Source organism: Podarcis pityusensis, assembly GCF_964106645.2.
Source record: "Podarcis pityusensis genome assembly, chromosome: 3".
Taxonomy (NCBI): Eukaryota; Metazoa; Chordata; class Lepidosauria; order Squamata; family Lacertidae; genus Podarcis; species Podarcis pityusensis.
Genome location: NC_138026.1, coordinates 59,772,996 through 59,799,599, shown reverse-complemented (window position 1 = coordinate 59,799,599; position 26,604 = coordinate 59,772,996). Strand labels below are relative to the sequence as shown.

Genomic DNA, 26,604 nt, shown 5'->3' with positions numbered 1-26,604 from the left:
TTCATAGAATATTTAGTGATAAAGGTAAAGGTAAAGGGCCCCCTGACCATTAGGTCCAGTTGTGACTGACTCTGGGGTTGGGCACTCATCTCGCTTTATTGGCCAAAGGAGCCAGTGTACAGCTTCTGGGTCATGTGGCCAGCATGACTAAGCCGCTTCTGGCGAACCAGAGCAGCACACGGAAACGCTGTTTACCTTCCCGCTGGAGCAGTACCTATTTATCTACTTGCACTTTGACGTGCTTTCAAACTGCTAGGTGGGCAGGAGCAGGGACTGAACAACGGGAGCTCACCCCGTCGCGGGGATAAGAACTGCCGACCTTCTGATCGGCAAGTCCTAGGCTCTGTGGTTTAACCCACAGCGCCACCCGCGTCAGCTTAATTTGATACCCTCTATAATTTGGTTTTCCAAAAAGTAACCTATTCTACATAAAGGAAGGTCCACACCTGACCGAGGATGTTAAAATGTAAACTCATAACTTTTCTCCACGTTGCACCCAGATCCTAAACACATTATGTGTATGTGTCATTGAATGTGGAGCACATTTTCAAACAAAATGGCTTAAGAGCAATCCCACTGAAAGCAAACAAAGCCAGCAACCTAATTCTAGACACACATTGGGCATCAAATTCCTTTAAAACCATAGAACATATTTCCCAATAGGAAACAACTTTTTTAATCCTGCAAGCACCTTCCTTACAGACAACTCCATTGAAATAAATGGTGCCTACTTCCAAGCAGTTCTCTTCCACTTTCAATCTTTGCATTGGCAACATTCAAAAGGGACACACTCTATACTAAAAGACATAGTTTGCATCTTCAGTAAGAAGTGCTCCCTATAGTGTCTTCAGTACACGGGCAATTTAAAACTGTGTTTCCCACATCCATTGCCATATTAACCATGTTTGCAAATGATAAATCCTAGTCTTAGGCTATAATCTTATATATATTTACCCATTGAAGTTACTTACTTATGCACAGGAGTCTGTTAAAGTTGTTAATAGTGAAAATGTTTCAGAATCTAGTTCCTCCACCTCGATCAGTTTCTGGATTGAGCTAACATCACAAAACATCTGATTCCACAACTAATGTCACAATGCATCCACTTCCCAATCAAAACTCTCATTACACTTTGGAGGGGTGTGGGGGTGTGTGTGTGTGTGTGTGTGCTTTCTACAAGTTTGGCAGCCCCTGTGCTCTGTTTTTCTAGCCCTCCAAACCACCCACACCGCAAGGACACAGTCTAGCTCTTCTTAATTATAAAAATAAACATTTTGCAATCTAGGGTCAAACAATTTTGCTTTGTGATGCATCACGCCATTTAAAGGTTTGCGGATGAACTGATAATATGGTCCTGTTCAGCAATTTCTTTTTTTTAAATACTGTATCTTTTAAAAGAAACGCAAGCCCCTATATGTGCTATTTTCCTTTCCTGCTAAGGACCAGTGGTTTTCCCCCCTTTTTTAATTGAAACAAAATATAGCAAAGCCTGTTTGAAGAAAATATATCCATAGAATATCTTTAATGTGAATTCTTTGAGAGAGATGTGACTATCGAAATAATTGATTCTAGGAATCGCAGTCTTTCACAAGAAAGGGGGGGAGCACACAAAAACAGACAGTGGCAAAGTCTAGGAGGAGGAATCCAGAAAACAGCCCTTGAACCAGCAAGGCGTTGTTGCAGGATAGTCAAATATATACAAGTTAATAAAGTTAAATACGTGCACTGTGGGTTTTCCCCCCTTCTTCCTTTGGCATGGTGCATTTGGTCTCCACTTCAGATTTAGTGTGTGTTTTTATTCCTCACGGGGAAGCGATCTGGTCGGCTCCTTCCTTTCTCACTACCGCCAGTCCTGCACACGAGTAAGCCCACATACTAGCATGCACAGGCAGAACCTCCTGCATGCAAACAAGGTTGCTGTTCCCAGGCTTGGACATCTTGGGTCAGGATGCTGTAGGGCCACACAACCGAGTGGTGCTCCCTGTTTCTTTCAGCTCGTTCTCCGGTTTGCCAGCAACCATAAAGGGCCAAGTCTGGAGCCATAAAGGGGGGGGGGGGGGGAGAGAAACAGAAAAACCAGAATAAGAGGGAAAGGAGAGATGAGAGAGAGCGAGAGAGCGAGAGAGAGAGAGAGAGAGAGAGAGATCAGTGTGCTTTAAATGGTGTAGCACTTGGACGGCGATAAAGCAAAGCCAACTGTCAGAATTTCATAGACTACCCAGGTGTTCTTTCTAAACAATGAGAAGAAGTGGTTAGACTAGACAGTTTCAGCTACTGAGCGTAACCAGGTCTTTAAGATGGCTCCGCCGTATTGTCTGGAATCACAGCGCAAACACAAAACACTTGGTCCATAAAACCATCTCTCTCTCTCTTTGCGCGCGCGGGTGCGCCCTCTCCCCCTCTCCCCATAGCTCTCTGTAATCCTCTGGGTGACGGGTCACGCTTTAGTTATCCTCGATAGCAAAATGTGCCACGTTCGATTAGAAATGATAATGTTTCCCTAAAGCATATTAATTGACACGGCTCACACAGGCAGATTGTGGTAGACAGATTAAAAACCTGTCCATTCTCTACTGGGTAACGTCAAGGCACGGCTGCTGCTTTGTTTTGAAAATGATAACAGCGCTATCTGGTTCTAAAAGCGTTTCAGAATTGGCCATTTCGTTTCTCTTCCACGATATACTTGGCTTTTGGTTTCCAAAAAGTTCCTTTGAGGTGAAAAGCCCTTCAGTTGAACGCAGTGGGTGTGTAAATTTTAAAACTGCGAAAGCCCATTATATCCGCTGCATTTCTTTCCAAACATAAAGCGTTACAATTACTTGAGGTTGTTTTTTTATTTTTTAAAAAATGTCAAATACTTATAATTTTACAATCTGCCCAGCTTTTTATGCTTGTTACAGCAATCGCTGCACTACCATCTTATGGTTTAGAATAAAATTAAACAATAATACAATAACAATGACCAAATTAACATAGTCCGGACATATTATATAACAAAAATCTTATCTTCAATCCGAACATATTTTGGAAACATTTTTTGTGCTTCGTTGCTTACTGATTAATGGGGCATCTTTTTGCTAAAATAATTATACTCATATAAGTATGGACACCAATATTATGTTAATTTTTGTCAATAACGAATACATTTTAATTCAAAAAGATTCTGTTAATATTAACATATTTAATTGCTGTTGCTGTTTTTGTAATCGTTTTTGATTATATAAAAAATGACTCCTTTTTTAATTTTCCAGAACGACAATTTTTCTGGAAAACAGAGAAAGGAATGCGATTTTTTCCATGGCACTCATTCATTTAATATAAAAAGTCTTGGACGTTTAAAACCTGGGGGATGGAGTTTGTTCCACTGAGCTGTAAGGATTTGCTTTTGTGTTTTAAAAATATAAACCATTTTAGTCGCTGCAGCAAACTATTAAGTTTGCTGCCCTGTCCCTCCCTACCTGGGACTAAGCCCCATGGAACTAAATGGGATTTACATTTGAGTAACCACTAGACAGGTATTGGATTGCGCTGTAAGAGATGCTAAATATTTCAATTCCTGGGGACATAACTGGTTGCCCACCCACCCGTGGAACGGGGTTTTAAATATATTTTTATGCCTTATGGTTGCCCCATTTAGAACTCCCCCTGTCCTCTTAGTTATCTGGAGGTGGGATGCAGACGGTTCCCAAACATTCAAAGCCGCCCTATTCCTACTCCCCCTCCCCTTACTGGACCCAGTGGTCAGAAATGTGAAGGTGTGTCATAGCCCGCGACCCCCGGACAACTGGAACTGACAGAGACTCCTGACGACAGAACATGAAAATAATGGAGCAGCTGCACGCTGACCTTTAAAATTCGTTTGTTGTTGTTTCATCTTGAACTTCCAATAATAAAAGTTACGACGTAGGGTTGGAAATAGACACGGGAGGTCGCGCATTCCGACGTTCGACACCCTTCAGTGAATTAATCGGGCGTCTCTCGCAGTTCAGTTAGTGTCCTCGGCGAGAGAAGCGCATCTCGCCGTTTGAATAAAACGAAGCGGGTGGCCCAAGTGCCTAACCTAATTCTGTGGCACCCACCCAAGCCCCCAACTTCAATCCTGAACGAGAGGGAGGTGAGAAAGGACTGGCTCTGAAAGAGCCTCGCTGTGTCTGAAGCAGGCTGCCACCCGGGGTCTAGTCGCCAAAGGCGACTGGAGAGGACTTAATGCGAAGTAGCATCCCTCTCCCCTCCCTGCACTTACCCCGGGGTGATCCAGCTCGGCTGGAATGACGAGGAAGGGAGGAAATTCCCAGCCCAACCGTTCCAGGCCGTATTCGACGAATTTTTTAAGCAGCAACACCAAGGGTGGTTGGGGTTCCTTGGTTTTTTAGTTATGTATTTTGTGTTCTCTTTTTGTATTTTTCCTGTTGTGAACAGGAAATTCTGGGATTTTCAGATGAAGGGCGGTATACAAATTTAATAAATGACAACAGCAACAAAAACTTAGGTACAGAGAACTGAGCTCAGGGAATGACAGCTCCTCCGAATAAATAAAGCAGCAGAGCAGCCAAGCGAGGTCTGCTAGGCGGGGTGTTACTCTCAGAACCCCTCGAGAGCAAGCGCGTCGAGGGATCTTTGGGGCGCCCCACAGCTCCTGCCCGGTTTGTGCCAAGTGGGGCGGGGGCTGCTCTCCCGTTTCCTCCCACGGAATCGGGGTCGCCTTTAGGTCAAACACGTCCGTGGTGGTGTGTGCTTTGAAAAAAGAGGCTTTCGTGCCGTCGGGGCAACACTTGGGGCGGGGGGCAGAAGACCAGAGCTTCCACTCAGCGGAATGACCGGGGCTGATGGACCACGTTTCCAAGCAAGGATGATAACGTACCGTTGTTGCTTAAAAAGCGACAGACGGGGAGGGCCGGGGATGGTAAAGTTTCTGCGTCTAGAAAGAAACCTCAGCTACCCCGAGCTGCCTGTAAGCCTGCAGCAACCGACGTGACCCCCCTCCCTCCCTCCCTCCCAAGCGGAGGTGGTGGGAAAGGGGAGGAGGGCAGAGCTGGAGGTATGGGCTGCTTTGCACGAAGGGGCCTGTCAGGACTCGGAGCTGGTCTCGGGCGCTGCCTCCCTGCCCGCCTGCCTCCCTTCCAGTCCGCTTACCAGGTTGACGGGGTGGATGTAGCCGTTCTCGTACTTGTCGCTGGCCAGGATCTGCCGGAGGTGCGCGATGTAGCTGGAGGCCAGGCGCAGCGTGTCCAGCTTGGAGAGCTTGGTGTCGGGCGGCACCCAGGGCAAGGTGGTCTTGAGGCGGGAGAAGGCTTTGCTCAGCACCCGCATGCGGGCGCGCTCGCGGGCGTTGGCCGCGTTCCGCTGGACCTGCTTGCCCTCGGGGCCCAGCACGCCCACGCCGCCCAGCGGGCTCTTCTTGCCCGGCGCCTTCTTCCGCTTGCCCGACGAGGGGGCGCCGCCTCGGCCCTTGGCAGGGGAGACCCGATCGCCGCCGCCTCCCCCGGAGCCCTCGTCGTTGCTCTCGTGGCAGCGGTGGGGAGCCGGAGGCGCCGGCAGCGGCCGCGGCGTCGGGGAGCAGCTGCCCATCTTCAGGCTGCCGTCGCATTCCAGCATCTCCCCCTCGGGAAGGTCTTCTGCATCGCTCAGGGAGCCCGTGGACATGGTGGGGGCCGGCAGATGCCACCTGGGGGGAGCGGGCAGTCGCAGGCGGGTGAGCCCGCCGCGCCTCGGATCCCCTCCTGGACCTCCCTCCCTCGCCCGCCTTCGGACGGTGAGAGGGAAGGCTGCGAGGAGTTCGACGAGGCGGACACCGGAGTCATTTATCCTGGGGGGATGGATGGGGAGCCGGCCGGCCCAGGGGAGGGGCTTCCCCGGGGCTGGCCACGGCCCCTGCCTGCTCGCGCCAGTCTCTCCCCACCCTCGTTCCTGGGTGAAGCAAGAGGGACTCCCGAAGTAGATCAGGGACAGGAGAACTTCTTGGCAGGGCTGCCACCTTCTTCACTTCCCTTGGATTTTGTCTCTCTCTCCTTTGTCACCCAGTCTAGCTCCTTGGATGCCTCCCTAGAGGTGAGCCTTTCTAAGAACAGGCCTTGTTGCTTTCAGAACTGAATGGAGGTCTCCTATTTCAAATATCATGACTCTCTCTTTTTTTGCCAAATGGATTCAATGCCAAGCTTTCTCTCTACCAGCACACGGAGAGAAACTGTAATATTTTGCTCTTGAGCATTCAAGCAGTTTTCTGTCATTACAGCGACCCATGGACCCGTGGAGCAAAAAGGCTTGTGAGGGAAGCAGAGAGAGGAACTTGTCTCAGTGGAGCTGAAATTGATGATGTGGACCTTGCACATCATTTGCCCTGCTGATTATACCAGCTTCTTTTTCTTCCAGGCCAAAGATAGGCACAGCATCACAACGCATTAAAGCACCAGCTGTTTGTCCTAAAGATGGTGTAGACTTAAATTCACGTCTGCCCTTGTTTCTGTTGGGCTACAACCTGTATTGGGTTGCCATAACAACAACAACAACAACAACAACAACAACAACAACAACAACAACATACTCAGAAGTGCAGGGGTAGCTAACTTGGTGTCCTCCAGAGGTTGGTGAACTACAGTCCCCATCAGCTCCAGCCAGCATGGCCAAGGATAGAGAATGATAGAAGTTGTAGTCCCCGCAATAGCGAATGATGCTGAAATGTTACACTGGTATTCTAGCGTTTTCAGGGTTTATTGTTATTTTTCAACTGACCCTGCCTACTCTCACCTCTGTCCGTGAAGTCAGTTCTAAAGTTAGTACGCCCTAGAAAAGGGTGCAACTCATTTACTTTGGAATAGTTCCATCATGGGAACCATTTCCATGTGTTGGAAATCATGGCTATTGTCTGAAGGAAAATTGCGGCTTCAGTCTGAGACTCCATGCCTGGGATTTTGGGTCAACACGCAGAGGGTCAGTCTTGTGTGTCTGATTCTTGGAGGGTGCCACTTTTTTTTGTTCACAAGTAAATTTGCAGGGAAGAGGCGTTTGAAACCCAGAAGCTGGCTTGAGTTGTGATTAAGACCTACAGTTTGGAGCCAAGGGATCTGGATATTGTTCAGCTCTGCTATGGACTTCCTGCACGACCTTTGGCAAGTCAGTTTAACCTCTCAGGGTTTGAGTTTCTCCATCTGTGAAATGGGAATGATAGATACTAGAGTTTCACTTATTCACAGCTGTGGTGTGAGATGTAATTCATCAATGTTTTGCTGGAAATCTAGAGCTCTTCCCCTGTGTACTGCTGACGTAAATGTAGAATGAAGTATTTTAAAAATATTTTCTTTGATGCTACATTTTTTAAACACACAAAGAAACCTTCCCTCTCCTATCCTAAAATAAAAAGTAAAATAAAAGCCTAAACAGATGATTACCTACTGTACATTTAAAAGATTGCATAACGAGTTGCCTTTAAACCAAAATGTCATGTCAAGTAACGACTTCCTTCTTCCAATATCTATATACTGGATTTATGGTTATATTTATCTGGCTCTTTTATATGCCTGGAAAAGATGTGTATAAGATCCACTTCCTGGGGGATGGCATTTGAATAAACAAATAGGGCTCAATCCAGTTCACTGTGAGTGCAGCATGCACTCCCACACAAAGGGATCTCCACAGGACAGGAATGTAGAATCTGTGGCCTTGCAGATGTTGCTGGATTACAGCTCCCATCATTCCTGACCACTGTCCATACTGTCTGGGGCTGATGGGACAGAAGTATAGTGTCCTGATCAAGGGAGGTAATAGTTCCACTCTATTCTGCCTTGGTCAGACCACACTTGGAGTCCTGTGTTCAATTCTGGGCAACACAATTTAAGAAGGATGTTGACAAGCTGAAATGTGTGCAGAGAAGATGATCAAGGGTCTGGAAACCAAGCTTGATGAGGAATGGTTAAGGGGGTTTGGTATGTCTAATCTGATAAAGAGGAGACTGAGAGGAGATATGAGAGACATCATCAAATGTGGTGGTAACAGAAGATGGAACAAGCTTGTTTTCTCCTGCTCCAGAGGTTAGGAACTGAACCAATGGAATCAAGTTACAAAGGGAGATTCCGGCTTAACATCAGGAAGAACTTTCTGATTGTCAGAACTGTTTGACAGTGGATCAGACTCTCTTGGGAGGCTGTGAACTCTCCTTCACTGGAAGTTTTTAAGCTGAGGTTGGTTAGCCATCTGTCATGTATGATCTAGTTGAGGACGCTGGATCTGCTGCCCCTGTGCATTCTGCTGCCTGAGGCAGCCACCTCACCCTGCCACCCCTACCTGAGCACATCATCTCAGTCCTGTCTATTCCCTTCTCATGGAACCAGTGATAAAAGGCCATTGTGCAGAACAGGAGGCCACATTTTTAGGTTTATTTTGGCAGGGTACACCTAAAAGAATCTGCTGTACCAGCCACATCCCCCTTTCTATTTTGGCCTGCATCTGTGTCCTGTATCTGCAGATGCTGATCCTGTATTCTTGGATGTTATTTGGCCCTCAGCTTACGCTTTTCTGGTCACAAGACTGGATCCAGGGACTGAACCTTATCACATGCTGTATTTGAATCTTGCCAACTGTAAGATGTGGAACTGGATTCAGAGAATTAATCCCCCCCCCTCAAGAAAGATATGATAATGATTAAGTGATAATAGAGAGTGCCCAAAGAACTCCCAAGAGGTGATGGTCTTTATCACACTTCATATAAACTAGATCCACATTCAGCCAGTGTTGTTTCTGAGGTTTGGTGAGCATACCAACAGAGGAGCCAGCAATACTTTGGCTGCTTCAGGAGACCCAGTTCCATGGAGATCTCAGCATTTAAAAGTGTGCTAAAGGTTGTTGCGTGATATTGATCCTCCTCCTTAATAATGAGCAACAAAACTATCTTACCTCTTTATCTGCATGTGCTTCATTCAGCCATGGAAAACACCAAAGAGCAAAGAGTGAAACCCCTTGCCATTTCACTGCAAGCTAACACGCTCCATGCACTGGCTAACACCCTCCACGCTCCTCTTAGGCTCCAACCCTAGGCAGGCTTACCTGAGAGTAAGTCCCATTAAACTTAATGAGTCTTTCTTCTGAGTCAACACATCTACAAGTGTTAGCTTCATGTGATGCAGTCTGTTTGTGTTTTCACTGTACTTTTAACTAAACAGACTGTCAGCATTTCGGGCTTAATTAATTATTAGGAATTGTCACTTTAGACCATCCCTTCTTCCAGCCGCCCCCCCTTTAAATTACTAATCATCAGGTCTGAGATTTATGGTCTTTCTTATTTTACGTGCCTGATTGTTGTTTGTGCAGGTGGACCTCTAAATGGCCGTTTTCCTCAGCCAAGATTTATGATCCAAGTGATTGATACCAGAAACTTGTACGAGGAGCCTCCCTCAGTTTGAGGATGACCAAAATATCAGGTAGACAGTCGCTCATGTCATTGAACATGAGCAGACTGAAGTGATGACACACAAAATGAAAGTTTCTTACCCAGAACTCTAGTGGACAGTGCAGGGTTAAGAGACAATGGAGTTCCTGGATACTTTCATGCATGGTTGTTTAAGCTGAGATAAAGGCTTGCAAGAGTATTGATTTGACGTAAAAGTTAACAACAGAGGTTTCTATCACTGGGGCCCATGCCCTAAATCCTTTTAAGTACCAGTAGCATGTAATGGAGGAGGATGTAGCATTGAAAGTTCAAGAGCAGGAAATATGGAATGTCTTGAGCTGTATCAAAACATACAGTGTTTTTTAACTCTATGATTGTTAGGGGGGTGTGTGTGTGGTTAAAAAAGGTACACATGCACATAGGCTTTAAAATGTCCAGTTCAATGTGCACATGACTTGAATCCAAATGTGGTAGAAGTGCCACTGACATAAGCTAATGTTTTAAAATTGCCGTGAGAATGCCAGCATTTTGCCAGCACTAGAATACAGTCCATTGCGGCATGCTTGCAGGCAGCCATGGGTTCAGTGAGTTGGCAGGTCCAGTTCACAACTGCATTTATTAGTGATTCCATAGCCTGACCTTTGCACACTACTGCAATCTTGCTAATGTCACATCTGAAATTGATTACAATATTACAAACCTTATAATATAATACATCTGGTTTTACAGTTGGGCCACAACTAGGTTTCTCCACAACAAAGAATATGGCCTTATATCATCATCATCATATTATTATTATTAATAATAATAATTTATTATTTATATCCCGCCCATCTGGCTGGGTTTCCCCAGCCACTCTGGGCGGCTTCCAATAAAAAACTAAAATACAATAACCTATTAAACATTAAAAGCTTCCCTAAACAGGGCTGCCTTCAGATGTCTTCTAAAAGTTTGGTAGTTATTTTTCTCTTTGACATCTGGTGGGAGGGCATTCCACAGGGCGGGTGCCACTACCGAGAAGGCCCTCTGCCTGGTTTTCTGTAACTTGGCTTCTTGCAGCGAAGGAACCGCCAGAAGGCCCTCAGCGCTGGACTTCAGTGTCTGGGCAGAATGATGGAGGTGGAGACGCACCTTCAGGTATACTGGACTGAGGCCGTTTAGGGCTTTAAATGTCAGCACCAACACTTTGAATTGTGCTCGGAAATGTACTGTGAAAGAATCATGTGAAAGAATAGCCACACTGAGCTGTAGGCAATCTTAAAAATGCTTGGTACAGATAAAAGGTTTGACATGCTTTCCACACAGAGTCACAGTGATGTAATCAGAGCACAGCAGAGGCTGGAAGTTTCTTAAGTGTAATGCTGAATCTGGCCTTAGTGATGAGAAATGCATCAGTATAGCTTTGTCGGTAGAGCATGAGACTCTTAATCTCAGGGTCGTGGGTTTGAACCCCATGTTGGGCAAAAGATGCCTGCATTGCAGGGGGTTAAGTGGCCCTTGTGGTCCCTTCCAACTCCACAATTCTATGCAATATTTATAAAATGTTTTACCACACTAAGTGTTGCAATTCCTTCTTCGAAATATTCAGAAAAGCCTTAGAGTGTGTTTGGGGCAGGGGGGCGACTCCAGTGTTTCACAACAACTTATAACCCAAAGATTAAAAGTGTTTTGATTTCAAATCTCTCTTTACATGCTGTTTCTACGTTGGCTAATCCTTTACATTTTTGTGGTTTACGAGCATGATGAAACCTGTTGATAAGAAATCATTTGTTGGGTTTCCTTCCCAGCAATTAGACTTGGATATAGTTCTGAAAGATGATTCCAGCTTCTTAGAGACATAGAACTACAAATTTCAAACCCGGGTTCTCTCATCAGCTAAGGCAGAATGCCTCCCCTTAAATCAGTTGAGGACTACTACTTGGGGCCTGGCCGGATTGCTACCAAGTACATTCGCAGGAGGCGCATAAGAACACAAGAGACCTGCTGGTTCAGCGCAAAGGCCTAAAGTCTAGCATCCTGTTTCCCACACTGACCAGACAGATGCTTCTGGAAACTCACAAGCAGGGTCTGAAGACAATAGCTCTTCCCAGCTGTTGCTCCCCAGTAACTGCTGTTCACACATGAAGCAGCCACCTTGCTGAAGCTAAGCAGAACTGGGCCTGGTCAGTATCCAGATGGGAGATTGCCTGGGAACCCTATGGATGCTGCCTTGAATCCCAAGATAGGGAAAAATGCAAGAGACAGAAATGTACAAAATGAACACATAACATGGCGGCTCCTTCCCTGTAAGTATCCTTATCAGCCATTGATGATACACCTAGCCTCCATGAATACGTTAATCCCCTTTTAAAACTATCTAAACTAGTAGCCATCAACACATCTTGTAGCTAGGAATCCCAGACATTAAGTATGTGTGTTGTGGGAAGAAATGCTGCATTTGGTCCATTCTGAATCTACTCCCAAACAATTTACTGGGTGAACCTGCTACATTCTAGTATTAAGTAGAGGCAAGAGGATTTTACTTGTTCCATTATTTTTCAGTAGATCCACTTGGTCTTGTCTTCTGCTGCTTATGTATGAACTCGCTACGACCTGAGTTAATGAGAAATTAAATTTTATTCTTGATGAGGCTTGGGGGCCAGCACAGAATAGTAACTAACTCTTCCAGCCACGCCACACCTCTGAGTCAGCTCTCTGGGAGCTGGCCTCCTGGGTCATAACTCTTCCTCATAAAGAGGCCACAAGCCAGGTATTTAGCTGATAATGCATACATTGCAGACACTGCTTCAAGTCTCACTCATCATGAATTCTTGCTAGGCAAATCCGGTCTGGAATTAGAACACATGCAGTTTCTTGCAGGATTCATTTTCTTTGGCATATTTGCACACACACTGCCCTCAAACGTTACCAATGTTCATGTGTGCATTGATAAAACACAGCAACCTTTCCCCACCCCCCATATCAATGTGATTGTGTGAAGAACTTTCTGACAGTAAGAGCTGTTTGACAATGGAACGGACTCCCTCAGAAGTCATTGGAGGCTTTTAAGGAGGCATAGCCACCTGACATGGAGGCTTTAGTTGAGATTCCTGCATTGCAAAGGGGTTGGACTCAGTGACCCTGAGGGTCCTGTCCAACTGCCCTTCCAACTCTACAATTCTATGCTCCTAATATATATTTTTTGCACACTGTTTTTACTGGAATCTAGTAAAATAAGAACACAAGTGCAGTCTACCTAGTGCAGTGTTAGGATTTCACAATGGCCTACATCACAAGATGCCCCTTGGTCTCCCATCAGCAGGATATGTGTTCAGTTGCCTTCTCCTGCTCACGATCTCCAGTGACCGGTATTCAGAGGCATACTGGAGACAATATAGCTATCATAACTAGTAGCTATTTATAGCCTTTTTTTGTAGGATTCACACAACTATACATCAGCAAAGCACTGCACGCAAAGAAGCTGGAGGCAGCGGTATGTGTGATCACATGATATTGTGTATGTGGTGGTTTTTATATTTGGAATATTTAGCAATATATACATGTACAATGTTTATGAGATGGGTATGCAAATAGAAATGAGCTAAAGGAAATGGTAGCAAGCTGTGTGCACAGAGATTTCTGCACACTATTCAGATTCATAATTCAGGTGATGGATTCTTAATGGATTGGGATTATGTTGGAAACAAGACAGAAGACCCTTCTGATATGCAGATGAAAACAAGTGAGTCAGGGTACATCCCTCTACCTAATTATTGCCTAGGTAAATTTGGAGGTCCAAAAACTGGGCAAACTACTGGATCAGGAGATTTTCAGAAGCATCCCTATGTGGATTTCCATAAGCTATCTAAACTTGCAAAAGTACTTCATTCTATGCCTGAATCATAAGCCAGCATCATTCTGGCAACTTTCAAAATGCCAAAGCAATATAAATACCCTCAGGACGAAAAAAAACCATTGTTAGTTAGAACCAGGTTAGTTAGAATACTAAGGAAGATTTAAGCTAAAAAGGCTTTAACTGAGGCAATGCAAAAAGAAAAGAAAAAAGCCAGGGCTGGTAACATTATAGCAGAAAATAGCAAATGACCTTAGTAAAGTACTCAGAAGTCCCTTGGCTCCCCAGGAAGGAAAATAAAGCACCATTTAAAAGTTTCCTGTAATCCTTCCGCTTGTGGATGACACTGGAGTCTCAAAGGAGATCTGTCATAGGTTAGACTAACCGTTAGAGTGTTTTCTTACACCTTGGTTATAGCTGGACCTCCCCTACAAAATGACTAATTCTGGTACTTTCTCCTGCATTTTAACAACTAATGCAATTCTACAGTGCAATTCAGAGTTTGTGTACATGTTTCATTTTTAGTGGTAACTTATATGCTTATGTTTAAGTCTCCTCTATGCAATGGCTGTTCAACATGCTTTTTTAAAGTGAAGGTAAAGGAGAGTCAGTCAGTCTCCAGCATAGTGAGTTGGTAAAAACTGCAAGCTAAGATTAATTTAAACCTTGAGAGAGTGATACTGAGATTGGTGATGGTACCTTGAGAGGTGGCTGAACCTTTGCCAGAAAGATGGGCAAAGTCATGCCAAAGTAATCTTTCAGTCCACCAATTTTATTCAAAAAAATTATTTAAAATGGTGGCTGGCATCCAAATGTTGACAAAAACTGCTTCCCCTCTCATGCTGAGTTTTGCAACAATATCTCGAGAGGTGTCTGAATTCACAGAGAATAGATGGGCAGACAGATCTACAAACCACTCTCCAAAATACATTGTTGTGAGTTTGCGAGGAGGCAGGCTGTATACCTGAATCCCTTCTAATTCCTGGATCCAACAAGTGCTGGGATAACCAGACAAGTTTCTTGGTAATGGCCCCCAAACTATGGGTGGTTAAGGGAACAAAGAAAGTGGCTTTGTGCCAGAAGAAAAATGAGTGCCCCGTCTTCCCTCAACTGTCTGTTAGTTAGAAAGACAAAGATCAGAGCTGAGCTAGAAGCAGGAGTCTGCAGGCTGGGCAGCAAGGAAACAGAGCCAGGCGTGATCTCTCGTGAAATCCCAGTCTGTGGCCTTGAGAGAAGCAATACCCTCTTGGGCTGTTAATGCTGTAAACCTCGCCATCGTAGGCTCAGGTTGTATATATGGGTAAATAAACCACATCTCATAAAAAAACCCACAATCTCTGCTGTCCCTCATCCTGAGGAAACCAAACCCTGGATAAGTAATTGAAACCCCTGGAATATCACATCACTTGAAGACTGGGGTGGTGTGCAACACTTTATTCATCATAATTTGCTTGTGCAAAATTTATGTGGAAGTTATGTGATGTCCAATTTTTGTTGAGCATTAGTTCTAATTTCTTTTGCGAGGAGATTTCATTCGGAGTGATAAACATTTATCCCGATTAGCTTGCATGGTAGCCATGGGCATAACCACGATTTTTGTTGGGGGGGGGGATTGACTTTGTTAGAGGGGGAGGACTTTTGTTGGGGGGGAATAACCGACATGATTAGTCAGTTAGTCAAGTATTTCTATTGTTTTAGTTGATCTAGCTGCTCCCCTGCCCCCGGCTCCCCTTGGCTATGCCCATGATGGTGGTTATATGTCTTCCTGTTCATCAGTCATTTATTCCACATCTTTCAGTGCATTTCCCTGATCACTTTACTAGCTGCAAATAGTCATTTACCATTACCCCCCCCACAAAGCTTTACTCCACTGTGCAAACCTAAATTTCCTGGATGTGATTGTACCCTCCCACAAAATAGTGACAGTCTGGAGGTGATTCTGTTACATGGAGTTTTGAAGGGGGTTTCTTCTGTTTCCTAACTTCCCAGAAACTTTACTCCCTTCATTCGAGAAATCAGAAAAAGTCACAAGAAAAGAAAAGAAAAGAAAAAAGAAAAGAAAAGACGATTCTCCTGAGAAGGAAGTAAAAGTTTGAACCTGGTGACTGTCTGGTTCTTTCAGTGGCACAGACAGAGGTTCCAACAGTTTGGATCTGATTAGAGCCTTTATAACGTTAGCTTTTGCTGTAAATTCTCTGCAAGTAAACATTTCAGAAAGGGAGTGTATTGGAACTTGTGGCAAGAAGTTTTTATTTCATGACCTGGGAATTCTTAGTTCATTGTGCTTAAAGGAAACAATTCAAAAGTCCATCGGGGAATTTTTTTAATATTTTATAACTGTGGCATTCCCCACCCACATTTTACAACAGTAAGCATTCTTTAAAAAGAGGTTTTATCCAGAAGCTGAAACTTTCTAAGCTGTCCTCCTGGTGTTCTTGCGGAACCAGCTATTGATAGAATGCTGTAGATATTATTTTCTGAGTAAACTTGATGGAGGTAAGTAGGATGGCACACCACGCCTGCCCAGTGCTCCCCCCCAGGGGGTACTCAAGAGTACGTAGTACTGGCGCCTCTTTTTTGTTGTTAAAAAGTGTGGCACTTAGTGTAAGAACTTCATGGTGAGTACCAACACCTATTTTTCTGGGGGGGGGGGAGCACTGCGTCTGTTTACTATGCACCTTTTGTAAACTTTTGAAAGAGCCTCTGTTATCATACATGGGGGTATCAATGGGTACAATCCCACTCTCTCTACTAACAGATATTCAGGCTGCTCCAACGTCACGTCTGCATGCATTCTTAAGGAATGCAATTTTTAAAATCTGCAGCATTCACATGTCCTGTTACAATACTCAGTTTCTGTCATTGTTAAACGTGTTTTTACTCTGTGGTATCTACAAGTTTGCTCGCTGATTAATATAGTTTTAGTTCCATTTTACACGCGCTTAATGCTGGTTTCATATTTGTTGTTGACTCTTCATTGCTGAGCATGTTTTAATGGATCTCTCCCCGCCCCCATGTCTTGGTAGGATGTCCAGAGAGCAGTTGCTACCAAGCATCTAGTAAATAAAGGCAACAAATAGATAAATGCTTGCTTTGCATGCCGTGCCTCTTCCATGTTAAAAAATCTACTGAGGATGCCCTGACCAAGGGTCACCACCAAATCATGGATTTGGCTGTTATGGCCACCAGCTATTGATAGACCTGTCCTCTATGAACCAAGCAGCTTTTAAGCAGAGGCTGGATGGACACCTGGAACAGATGTTCTCACAGTAGATTTCATGCATTGGCAGAAGGCTAGACTAGATGATCCTTGAAGTGCCTTTCAAGTCTTTGATCTTAACTGCTTGCCTAGGGTGCTAGATTTCTGCATGTGTCATGTTTACAACAGGGTAGGCAGTGACTGGATGCAGGATCCTGCTTACTTACATGAATAAATATCCCCACTGCTAGATCCAAGCAGATTAATTTTATTCCCGCCTTAAATCTACTTCTGCTGACTGTTCATTTATGACGTTTGTTAAAAAGCCCAGTTTACCGAAACAAACAGAACAACCTTGAAAACTTGAACATAATACAGTGGTACCTCGGGTTACATATGCTTCAGGTTACAGACTCCGCTAACCCAGTGCTTCAGGTTAAGAACTTTGCTTCAGGATACGAACAGAAATCGTGCTCTGGCAGCACAGCAGCAGCAGGAGGCCCCATTAGCTAAAGTGGTCTTCAGGTTAAGAACAGTTTCAGGTTAAGAACGGACCTCCGGAACGAATTAAGTACTTAACCCGAGGAACCACTGTAGCTGGAAGGAAATATAGTGCATGCAACATTCTATGATTTGGCACCTCGGTGTTTCACAGAGAAATAAAAGCCTCTAGAAGTTAACTATTGAGAAGAGCAGTTCCAAGGCCAAATTTGTACACAACATCAAAGGAGAATCACTCATTACAAACAATTGAACAACTGATGCACAGGGCCTCTGCGTGCAAGAAAATGATCAAAGTGTTACTCTACAAATGATGATTTAAGACTGATGTCCATCAGCACGTTTGACGATGCACTCTAGCCTTCTCACTTGTCTCAGGTTCTACACATCTAATTTCAAAACAATCTCACAACCACTGCTCACGTCCCTAAACCCTCAGCATGAAACTCCCCCCCCCCGCCTATAAAGAAGCAAAACAGGTATTTCGATGGTGCCAAACTTAATGTAATGGTTTTGAACCTGGTTCAGCAATGTCTGGGAATCAATTACATGGACATGCTTACTTTGGCTGTGCTGATTTAATGAAAGTTTCTGAGCTGATACAATGGAGCAGATAGGCTCTTAGCTAGATATAAGCAAGAGTGAAATTGATATAAGCAACGTTGACTTTACAAGGGAAGAAATAACTTCAGCTATTTGAAGACATGCCCATTTGGTTTCCTAAATTGGTTGCTTGCTTTATTGATTCATCAGGATTTTTAATCTGTCCCATCACCAAAGACTCAGTATAATTGTTTTTCTTAAATGTGGATGTAATGCAATTTTAATATTTAAAGCACTGTGTGCATTGGTGGTGGTGTATAAGAAGCAGTACGACTTATAGCAGCAGCAAATAATAATAATAATGATCATTTATCTAAAACATTTCTATACTTCAATTCAAAGTTTCCAGGGTAGTTTACAATCATTAATAAAAGGCAGTGCTAAAAGCAGTCACAGCAGGAACAAAAAACATATAAAGAGGTTAAAAGCCTTGGAGAATTTAAAGTCTCCTGGCTGACTAAAATTCATCATCATAATTATCATCATCATCATCTCAGCAATTTCTTTTACATGCTCCAGGATTTCAGACAGCTGACATTCATAGGATTACTGTTTCGAAGGTGGTCTTCCTAAAAAAAAAGCTCAACAACTTTCAGGGAGTTCTGGCAACCCTATGGGGCCAGAATGGTAGAGTTGGAAGGGACCCGAGGATCATCTAATTGAACCCCCTGTAATGCAGGAATCTCAACTAAATCATCCATGTCAGATGGCCATCCAACCTTGGTTGATAAACCTCCAAGGAAAGAGAGTCCACCACCTCCTGAGGGAGACCATTCCACTGTTGAACAGCTTTTACTGTCAGAAAGTTCTGCATGGTGTTTAGTCAGAATCTCCTTTCTTGTAACTTGAATCCATTGGTTTGGGTCCTAACCTACAGAGCAGGAGAAAACAAGTTTGCTCCACCTTCCACGTTACCAGCTCTTTAGATAACTGAAGATGTCTCTTGTATCTTCTCTTAGTCTCCTCTTTATCAGGCTCAACCATTCCTCATTAGGCTTGGCTTTCAGACCCTTAATCATCTTGGTTGCCCTCCTCTGCAGACGTTCCAGCTTGTTAATAGCCTTCTTAAATTGTGGTGCCCAGAACTGGAGACAGTATTCCAGGTGGGATTGAACCTGGGATCTTCTGCATGAAAAGCAAATGCTCTACTCTTCCCCATATGATTCCCCTTTGTAAGGGGCAGAATTTTACAAGTGAAACAAGCTTGGGAACTCGTGTCAGCTTTTCTTGTTCTAAATTTTCAGTTGTGTGATTGTGTGTGATTGTCCTGCACTAGCTTTATTCTAATTATTCTCCCTTTCCCACTTGTTTTTAAGGTAGAGCTTAACAGTTCCCAATCCTATTACATCTGCTTAAAAGTATGTCCCATTGCATTAAATGAGACTTATTCCCAGGTAAACGAGATAAGGATTACAGCCTAAATTGTTAAATTACTTATTTCAAGTCTGCATTATTAAGGAAGATATGTTTAAAAATCTGTGTACCTTAATTTCTTTTTGAAAAAACCACACACCCATTTAACCAATACAATTTAAGGTCAATCTGTGTGCAATTCTCTCAATAAATTCATTGCCAGTTTGAGTTCATCATGATCAGATTTTCAAAGAGGCCATTAATCAGAAATAGTTAGCTGCATCCAGCCATACGTATTTATTTGCACAAGAGTTTCCAGGCAAAGTATATGCAAACTCTATTTTGGTTAGATTTAAATATAGCTTTTACTTCCAGAGGTCCATTACTTTTGTTTTTAGAAAATCCCAAATGTTTTACAAAGCAGTGCAGTCCACATTACCTTTCAAGAAGAGCACAGTTCTCCACCACTGAAAAAGAAATGGTAAAAAATTACTTTGCTTGAGGGGGGGGGGAGGGAATACCTCCATTGTTTTTTCCTCTAGAATAAACACAATGTTTAAAAAGAAGCAGCAAAATGGCTCTGGGATGCATTATAGAAGTGTCAGGGGGTGGGAGAGAAGTGCAATGATGGATGAGCCATCATTTGAGTGTTTTCTTTCTTTTCCTAAATCAGTTACAGGGTACAGTTCAGTTTCCCCTTGATTTTAGGAACAGAGATAAGTTAGGAAGTTTCCCAAAGCAAAATGTTTAAAGATATCTAGTTGGTATAATAAAATGCTCACTGTGGAAACCACCCATTATAACTTTCACAGAAACGAGTTCCATTCATTGACTCTGAAGCAACTGCTTATTCATTTGGAAAGGCACTGCATTAATTAAAAGCCTCCAGAGGATATTTATGGACAGTTTTCTGCCCTTTGCTCATTTTGAACAAGGCATGTGGAACACCCTTCAGACGTTGTTGGACTCCAACTTCCATTAGCCCCAGTCAGCATGGCCAACAGGGAGGGATGATGGGCAGAGACTGATATGAAAGAGACAGGTTTTATTGCAGCTGGGGCAGATGAAGGTGTCCAATTTTGTTGCTACAGAAACACCATGGCATTTCTTCTTTCATTGCTTCTCCTAGTGATCAGTCCTCCTCTGGTCACTGCTGTGGATACATGATCTGACTGGGTGTCAAAGCACTGTGGTAATCTGCAAGGGATTCCCACACGGTGGGGCTAATGTCGCCAGCCTTCATGTTATGCATGCAGACATCTTTGTAATGCAGAACTGGTCTGCCAATGGGCCTGGTGCCTGAAGCCAGCTCCCCATACAGCACATCCTCGGGGATCCTGCCATCTTCCATTCTGTGGACATGACCAAGCCAGTGTAGACATTGCTGAGACAAGAATGTGAACATGGTGGGAATGTGGGCTTGGGAGAATGCATCTTTCTTTGACACTCTGTCCTGCCACGTGATACCCAAAATCTTCCTGATGCAGCACATGTGGGAGGCATTGAGGTGTCGCTCCTGACAGTTGTAATGGGCCTAGCTGTCAACTTTTCCCTTTTCTTGTGAGGAATTCTATTCGGAATAGGGGAATTTCCCTTTTAAAAAGGGAAACGTTGACAGCTATGGTAATGGGGATGAACGTAGAATGTGCTGAAATCCTAATAATTCATTCTCATCTTGAGAAATGGAAATCAAATGAGTTTGATTATAGAGTTTGGGCTCTATATGGCCATTGCAAACTAAGAGTGCTTCCATGCTAGAGTTTTTTTTTATTGGTGCTGAAGCATTACTGTTGAAGGATGAGGTGGAAGGAGAACCATTGCTGTGGTTCTACACTACACTTTATATGGTGATTTAACCTCATTGCTGGTTCCCATGATTATGATTATGATTATGATTATCATTATTAATTGACTTTATATACCGCCCTATACCCTGAGGTCTCAGGGCAGTTCACAGAAAACATCACAACATATATAATCAGAATAAAAACAACAACCCACTAACATGCCCCCCCCAAAAAGAGCCACATTTTAAAAGGGTACAGGATGTCAAACAGATCAACCAAAGGCCTGGTTAAAAAGTAACGTTTTTACCTAGCGTCTAAAGGTGTATAATGAAGGCACCAAGCAAACTTCCCTGGGGAGAGCATTCCACAGATGAGGAGCCACTGCAGAGAAGGCCCATTTATGTTGCCACCCTCTGGACCTCTCGAGCAGGAGGCACACGAAGGAGGGCCTCAGAAGATGATTTCAGAGTCCGGGTGGGTTCATATGGAAAGAGGCGGTTCTTGAGGTATTGTGGTCCTGAGCCATTGCTCTGTCCCCACTGCATAGACAAACGTGGGTGAGCATTACTTAGTTGGCCTAGAGTGAGATAGTACGTATGTTTATTCTGGAACAATTTCCATTCTGTTCAATGAGGGCTATGCCCTAGAAAGCGTACACAGTTGATGCATTTTAACGTGGCTTCTGCTTCTCCTGCCATTGTTGACATGCACTCTTCAATTAATAATTTCCTGAAGTGGTTTCCTCTCACCTGCCCTTAACCTCACCATTTCCTTTAAACACAAACACAATCTGCATCCATAAACTTTAATAAAGCAGATTGATGATGACTTAAGTGCAGTTGTGTGAATTTTTAAGTTTTTAAAAAATGTAGCGATTGACTCTTTTGTGATAAACTAGAGAACCCAGTTACAATATTAAGCTCCTGTATGGAATCCACCATAGATAGATACCATGTAAAAAGCGGGTGACCAAAGAGCAGAAGGTCTACCACTGAGCTATGGCATTTCCCATAGTGGAAGGTAGAGGGCCCAGTTCAGATGAGGGGGGATCCTCCCAGTCTTTGCTATTTGCTTGTGGCAATGAGCACACCCACACCAGTTATTTGCACGAGGGGGAAAGATTCCATTGGTAACTATGGAACCGCAGCAAGGGCCACAGGGTTAAATTTCCCCTAACTGTAGCCCAATCTGGATCTTGCCACCTGCCATCTACACAAACACACACACACACACGTCACACAATTGCTAAAACTTGGCTCTAAGTGCTAGCTTACTGGAACCTATCTTTTAAAAAATAGTTGAAAGTGGCGGGGGGGGGGGGAGCCAGCTACCGGTAAGTGAAATAGGGGCTTTGCACATGGTGGTAACTAATTTCTAGGAAGGGCTTTTTTCAGCTAGAACTCACCCAGACTCAATTCCGGCACCTCTCAGGTGGGCTCCATTGCTATTATAAGAGAACAAGAGAGGTGAGTTTTTCTAGAAAAATAGCACTGAGTGGAGGCTTTATGGATGAGTTTTATTCTTTTCCTTTTGCTCTTGAGCAGGTAGAGAATACGTTTTTACCTGTTTATTATTTATTTATTTCGTAAAATTTATGGACCCGCTTGATTGTTAAAAATTCCTCAAAGTGGTTTTCTTCTCAAGTTGTACTATGTGGGATAACCCTTCCTGGGTTCTGTCCAGATCCTCAGGACCAATTAGTCAAGTATCCTATCAGATAAATAACTGTCTCCCAAGACCTTTATAGTGGCAAACCCAAATAAATCTGAGACACACTTTCGCTAAGCGCATCAGCAGACAGCTGCCTAATGAATTGGCCTTCAGACCTCCAATGAAGTTATATCACATCAACTCTACAGAGATGAAAGGCTGGCTAAAAAACCTACACATTTTATAGCGAAACCAATTTGATACCACCTGTTTACTGCTTGATAATGAAACGTGTACTATATTAAGTAATATATTCCAGTACTACTGCCTACATCCAAATAGTATGTTTCAGTAGAATGGGAATGAATTTGCTCTCCAAACTTGTCCTCTGTAAATAAATGTTGATGAAGGATATTCAATTATTCTTGACATTTTCCCAATATTCAGTGAATTTTTGCTATTGGTATTTGACATCGAATTATATTATATATATTTTATCTCAGTATTTAATATTTGATATGATATTTGTCAACTGACATTCAAGGGCATTTGGTATTTGACTGCACTGGGTTGCTGGGTTCCAATTTTATTGCCTACACAATTTCCTATTTGACAGTGTCAAAATAAAAAACAACTCAGATGGCTAACTTTGCGGTAACATTTCCAATTCAAAATTAAGATTTCATATTGAATTTCCGTTTTGGGTCAGAGCAGCCCTAACCTCCAGCTGCCATGGCTCTGCAAAGCCGCACAGCCACTGTTTCATCCACAGTCTGGCCCCTCATGTCACCAGAAGGCAGATGTGGGGTCAGTCTTTGAGCCAGCTCTAAGCTGGTGCCAATTGAGAAAGCCTTACCCTCTGAACTCCCCATTTCAGTGCTTTCCACTGGGCTCCACCGGTGGGGATACAGCTGGTGGCTCCCCTGCTTGCCTGTTTTGTGGGCAGGAGGAGATGTGGACTGACAGAGTGCCACTTGCATAGGTAGCTCAGCTGAGCTGGCAGAAGTGACCCTAGGGATGCCTCTGTTCAATTCAAACCCCCACAACCTGGCAGAACTGGGGTTGGAATGCAGCCTAAATTTGCCAGAAAAATCTAAATTCTGTAACACCTTAAATTTGTGCAAGGCTGAAAAAATTAATTAAGGTTTTCTTATAGCTCAGAATATTTATGTCACTGACCAATATATGGGCCCTTCAGTATTTTATTTGCATGAAGGGGAAAGCTTCCAAAACTGCAAAACCGGACACCTTCATCTTCTCCAGCTGCAACAAAACTTGTCTCCCTCATATCAGTCTCTGTCCTTCATCCCTCCCTATTGACCATGCTGACTGGAGCTAATGGAAGTTGGAGTCCAACAATGTCTGAAGGGTGTTCCACATGCCTTGCTCAAAACGAGCAAAGGGCAGAAAACTGTCCGTAAATACCTTTCGGAGGCTTTTAATTAATGCAGTGCCTTTCCAAATGAATAAGCAGTTGCTTCAGAGTCAATGAATTGAACTCGTTTTTGCGCAAGCTATAATCTGTTTTAGAATGACATTTTAACAAAAAAGCTTTGGCTGTGGTGGGTTAGGGAAGCACTTTACACTGGTGTATTTGTGGCTTTAATGTCCTGATCCCCACAGCCCCAAAATCCCATCCTAGTTTTACCCCCACTGGGATCCATCCAGATGCCTACTCAAATACCTGATGGCGCCAGAGGAAATTCTCTTGTAACAGATACCCTACAGTGTAAAACCAATATTTTGTTTCCAAGGTTATCTCCCTGTTTGCCCTGCCTCACCAACCTACTCCTTTGCCAAGCCAAAACATTCCCAGTTATTATCAATCCTAATAGGGGGAGGTTTCGAAGAGCCGAGTTCAGTGAGTGCTATAACTCACATATTTCTCCAATTGTAATCCCTTTCCCCAATATCCTATGTTCTAAACATAAATCAGAAAGGAAAATTGTGGTGAGACTTATATTGATATGTTATTTAAGGCTGAATTGAGACTGGACGCCTGTTCTCATTCGTTTCACAGAATGTAAGGAAGAAAATTCCCATGGAAGCTACTGCAAGCGTTCTCCATTTTATTTAGTCGTCATCAGGTAGTTGTGAGAACTTTCCATCAGTGTTATATACATCTGTCTTCTGAGGGGAGCAAGTCATTCAGAAGGTGAAATGGCTTTAGCTGAGACATCTAAAAACAATGAGGTGAGTATGTGGGTGTGGTGACTGGGGGTGTGTGGGTGGGGAGGACAAGCATGATTACCAGTAACTGATCCCAGAGAGGTGCAGTGAGTCAAGTATTGGTGGGGAAAAGTAAAGAAATGGGCAAAGGCAGCAAAAATAAATGGTTATCACCCCTCTCTAGACATAAACCTGACAGATGCCAAGCCAGTCCTCACTTTTTCACATCATTAGCCAGTCTGCTTACAAGGCTCAGTGCTTAGAGTATATCACACAATGGGGCCAAGGAGCTCAAAAAATTGTGCTTTGTTTTTTGTCATCTAACATCACCTGCCCTATGAGAGGGAATCTCAGAAGGCAGCTTCTGCTCCAGTGGAGCTGATGATTTTATTTCAAGTGTATGATTCTTGGTGTATCTGTTGTAATTTAGAAATGTTGTAAGCCACTTTGAGGGGACTAGTTGAAAACTGGGATATACTTACAGTATATAATCCTAACTGGGTCTACTCAGAAGTGAATCCTATTAAATTCAGTGGCACTTACTCCCAGCTAAGGGAGGTTAAGACTGCAGCCTTACTTACAAGATGGGCAGAGATATTGTCCCTTGGAGAAAACTGCAAGTAAATTAAAGGTCTTTGATTTAAGGTGCTTTGGGCTGAGGGCAAATATCCAGAGTGCCTGTCACTCATTCGGCAATCAATTATATGTCTCTCATTCCACTAAATATACTTGTCAGCAGTGCTAAAAAAATGTTTAAGGGTACTCTCATTTTCCTAATATTGAAATACTGCCCCCTCAGCGAGGCCAAACTTAGATTCACAAAATGTTTAGGGTTATGCGTCCCCCAGGAAAAAAAGCACTGCTTGTCGGGCAGACACTCAAGTAGCAAGAGGCAAATTGGTCAGTTTGTGTTTCTTATTTTTTCCAATGTTAAGTTCAGTTATCCACATTTCCATACAAGCAGGATTAAAAAAAATAAATCCTCAGCATTATAGTGTGAATTTCTCCTAATACCGTATTGGCCCGAATATAAGTTGCACCCGAATATAAGCAGAACCTGTAAAACTGGAGGAGAAAAAAGAAAGAAAAAGAAAAAATACTCAAATAGAAACCACTCCAATCCTCGCTGCTCCTGCTCCATCCCTCTCCAGCCTTGGGGGAGAGGATGGGGCTACACATGGGGCAGGCACCGCTTTGCTGCACTCCTGGCACTGTTTGCCCCATGTTCCTGGCTGCATACCGTAAGGTCGCGAATATAAGCCTCACTTTAACTTTTCATGGTCGGAATTTGGGAAAAAAGTGAGGCTTACTGTATATTCAGGCCAATACGGTATACATATTTTTGTATGCAATTGCCCTGAATATACTCAAGTTCTCAAAGCATTTTTGCCTAGTATAATGCATTTGTATTTGTTTTTCTTACTAATAACTGCATTTTTATGAAATCCTGGCCCTAAAATATGCATTTTTGTATAAGTTACTTGGCTGGAGAGCAGCACTGTAAAAATTGGAGAAGGGTAAATCAGGTCAGTTCACCTTTAAATGTGAACCAAACTGATCCCCCTCTAGACTCCCATGATGTGGGAAGGTATACTTTATTTCAAAGAGCTCCTCAAGAGGTACAGTTACATATACAAAGCAAAAATGAAAAAGCCTCACTGCTCTTAACAGAAAGCTAACAATTAAACACCTTATCTCTCCAGCCAGAGGATATTAAAAGTTTCCCTTAATTGCTTTAGCAACATAAAACATTATTCTCTCTCTGTAAGGACAAGACACACAGAGAGAGAACAGGCTTGAAATTAAGCTTGGGCAATAATTAGCTCAGGAAATAAGAGCTGGGCATTGAGGTTGCAATTGTTCTATCATAGTCTTATTTTTTTGAAAGTGTAAGGGAGTTGTTTATAATAACCAGCTTAGATTTCCAAACTGGTGGTTTAGCCATTCATCAGAGGTTCACGTGAAAAGGGGAAGGGTAGGGTGATTCTCTATGATCCTCCCCCCACCCTGTCTGTGGACCGTTCTGGAGGGTGACAGAGCATAGCCGTGTGTTGGGTTTGACATTATTAGGTTATCCTGGGAATAAATCACTCTGGAGAGCCTTAAAGGGTAAATAATTGAACACAGATTA

General features: G+C 43.4%; 1 protein-coding gene and 1 long non-coding RNA gene across 2 annotated transcripts in view; both read right to left on the bottom strand.

Moving 5' to 3' along the window:
• The window catches only part of LOC308473934, a 391,929-nt gene that overhangs the window by 299,097 nt on the left and 66,228 nt on the right, over nt 1–26,604 (bottom strand). The window lies entirely within an intron of this gene.
• TCF21 (transcription factor 21) lies at nt 1,493–6,141 on the bottom strand. The gene is made up of 2 exons (XM_080999812.1): nt 5,134–6,141; nt 1,493–2,033 (listed from the first exon to the last, which is right to left on the bottom strand). Exons 1-2 carry the CDS (start codon nt 5,641–5,643, stop codon nt 1,944–1,946), a joined length of 600 nt encoding a protein of 199 aa, XP_080855938.1. The 5' UTR covers nt 5,644–6,141; the 3' UTR covers nt 1,493–1,943.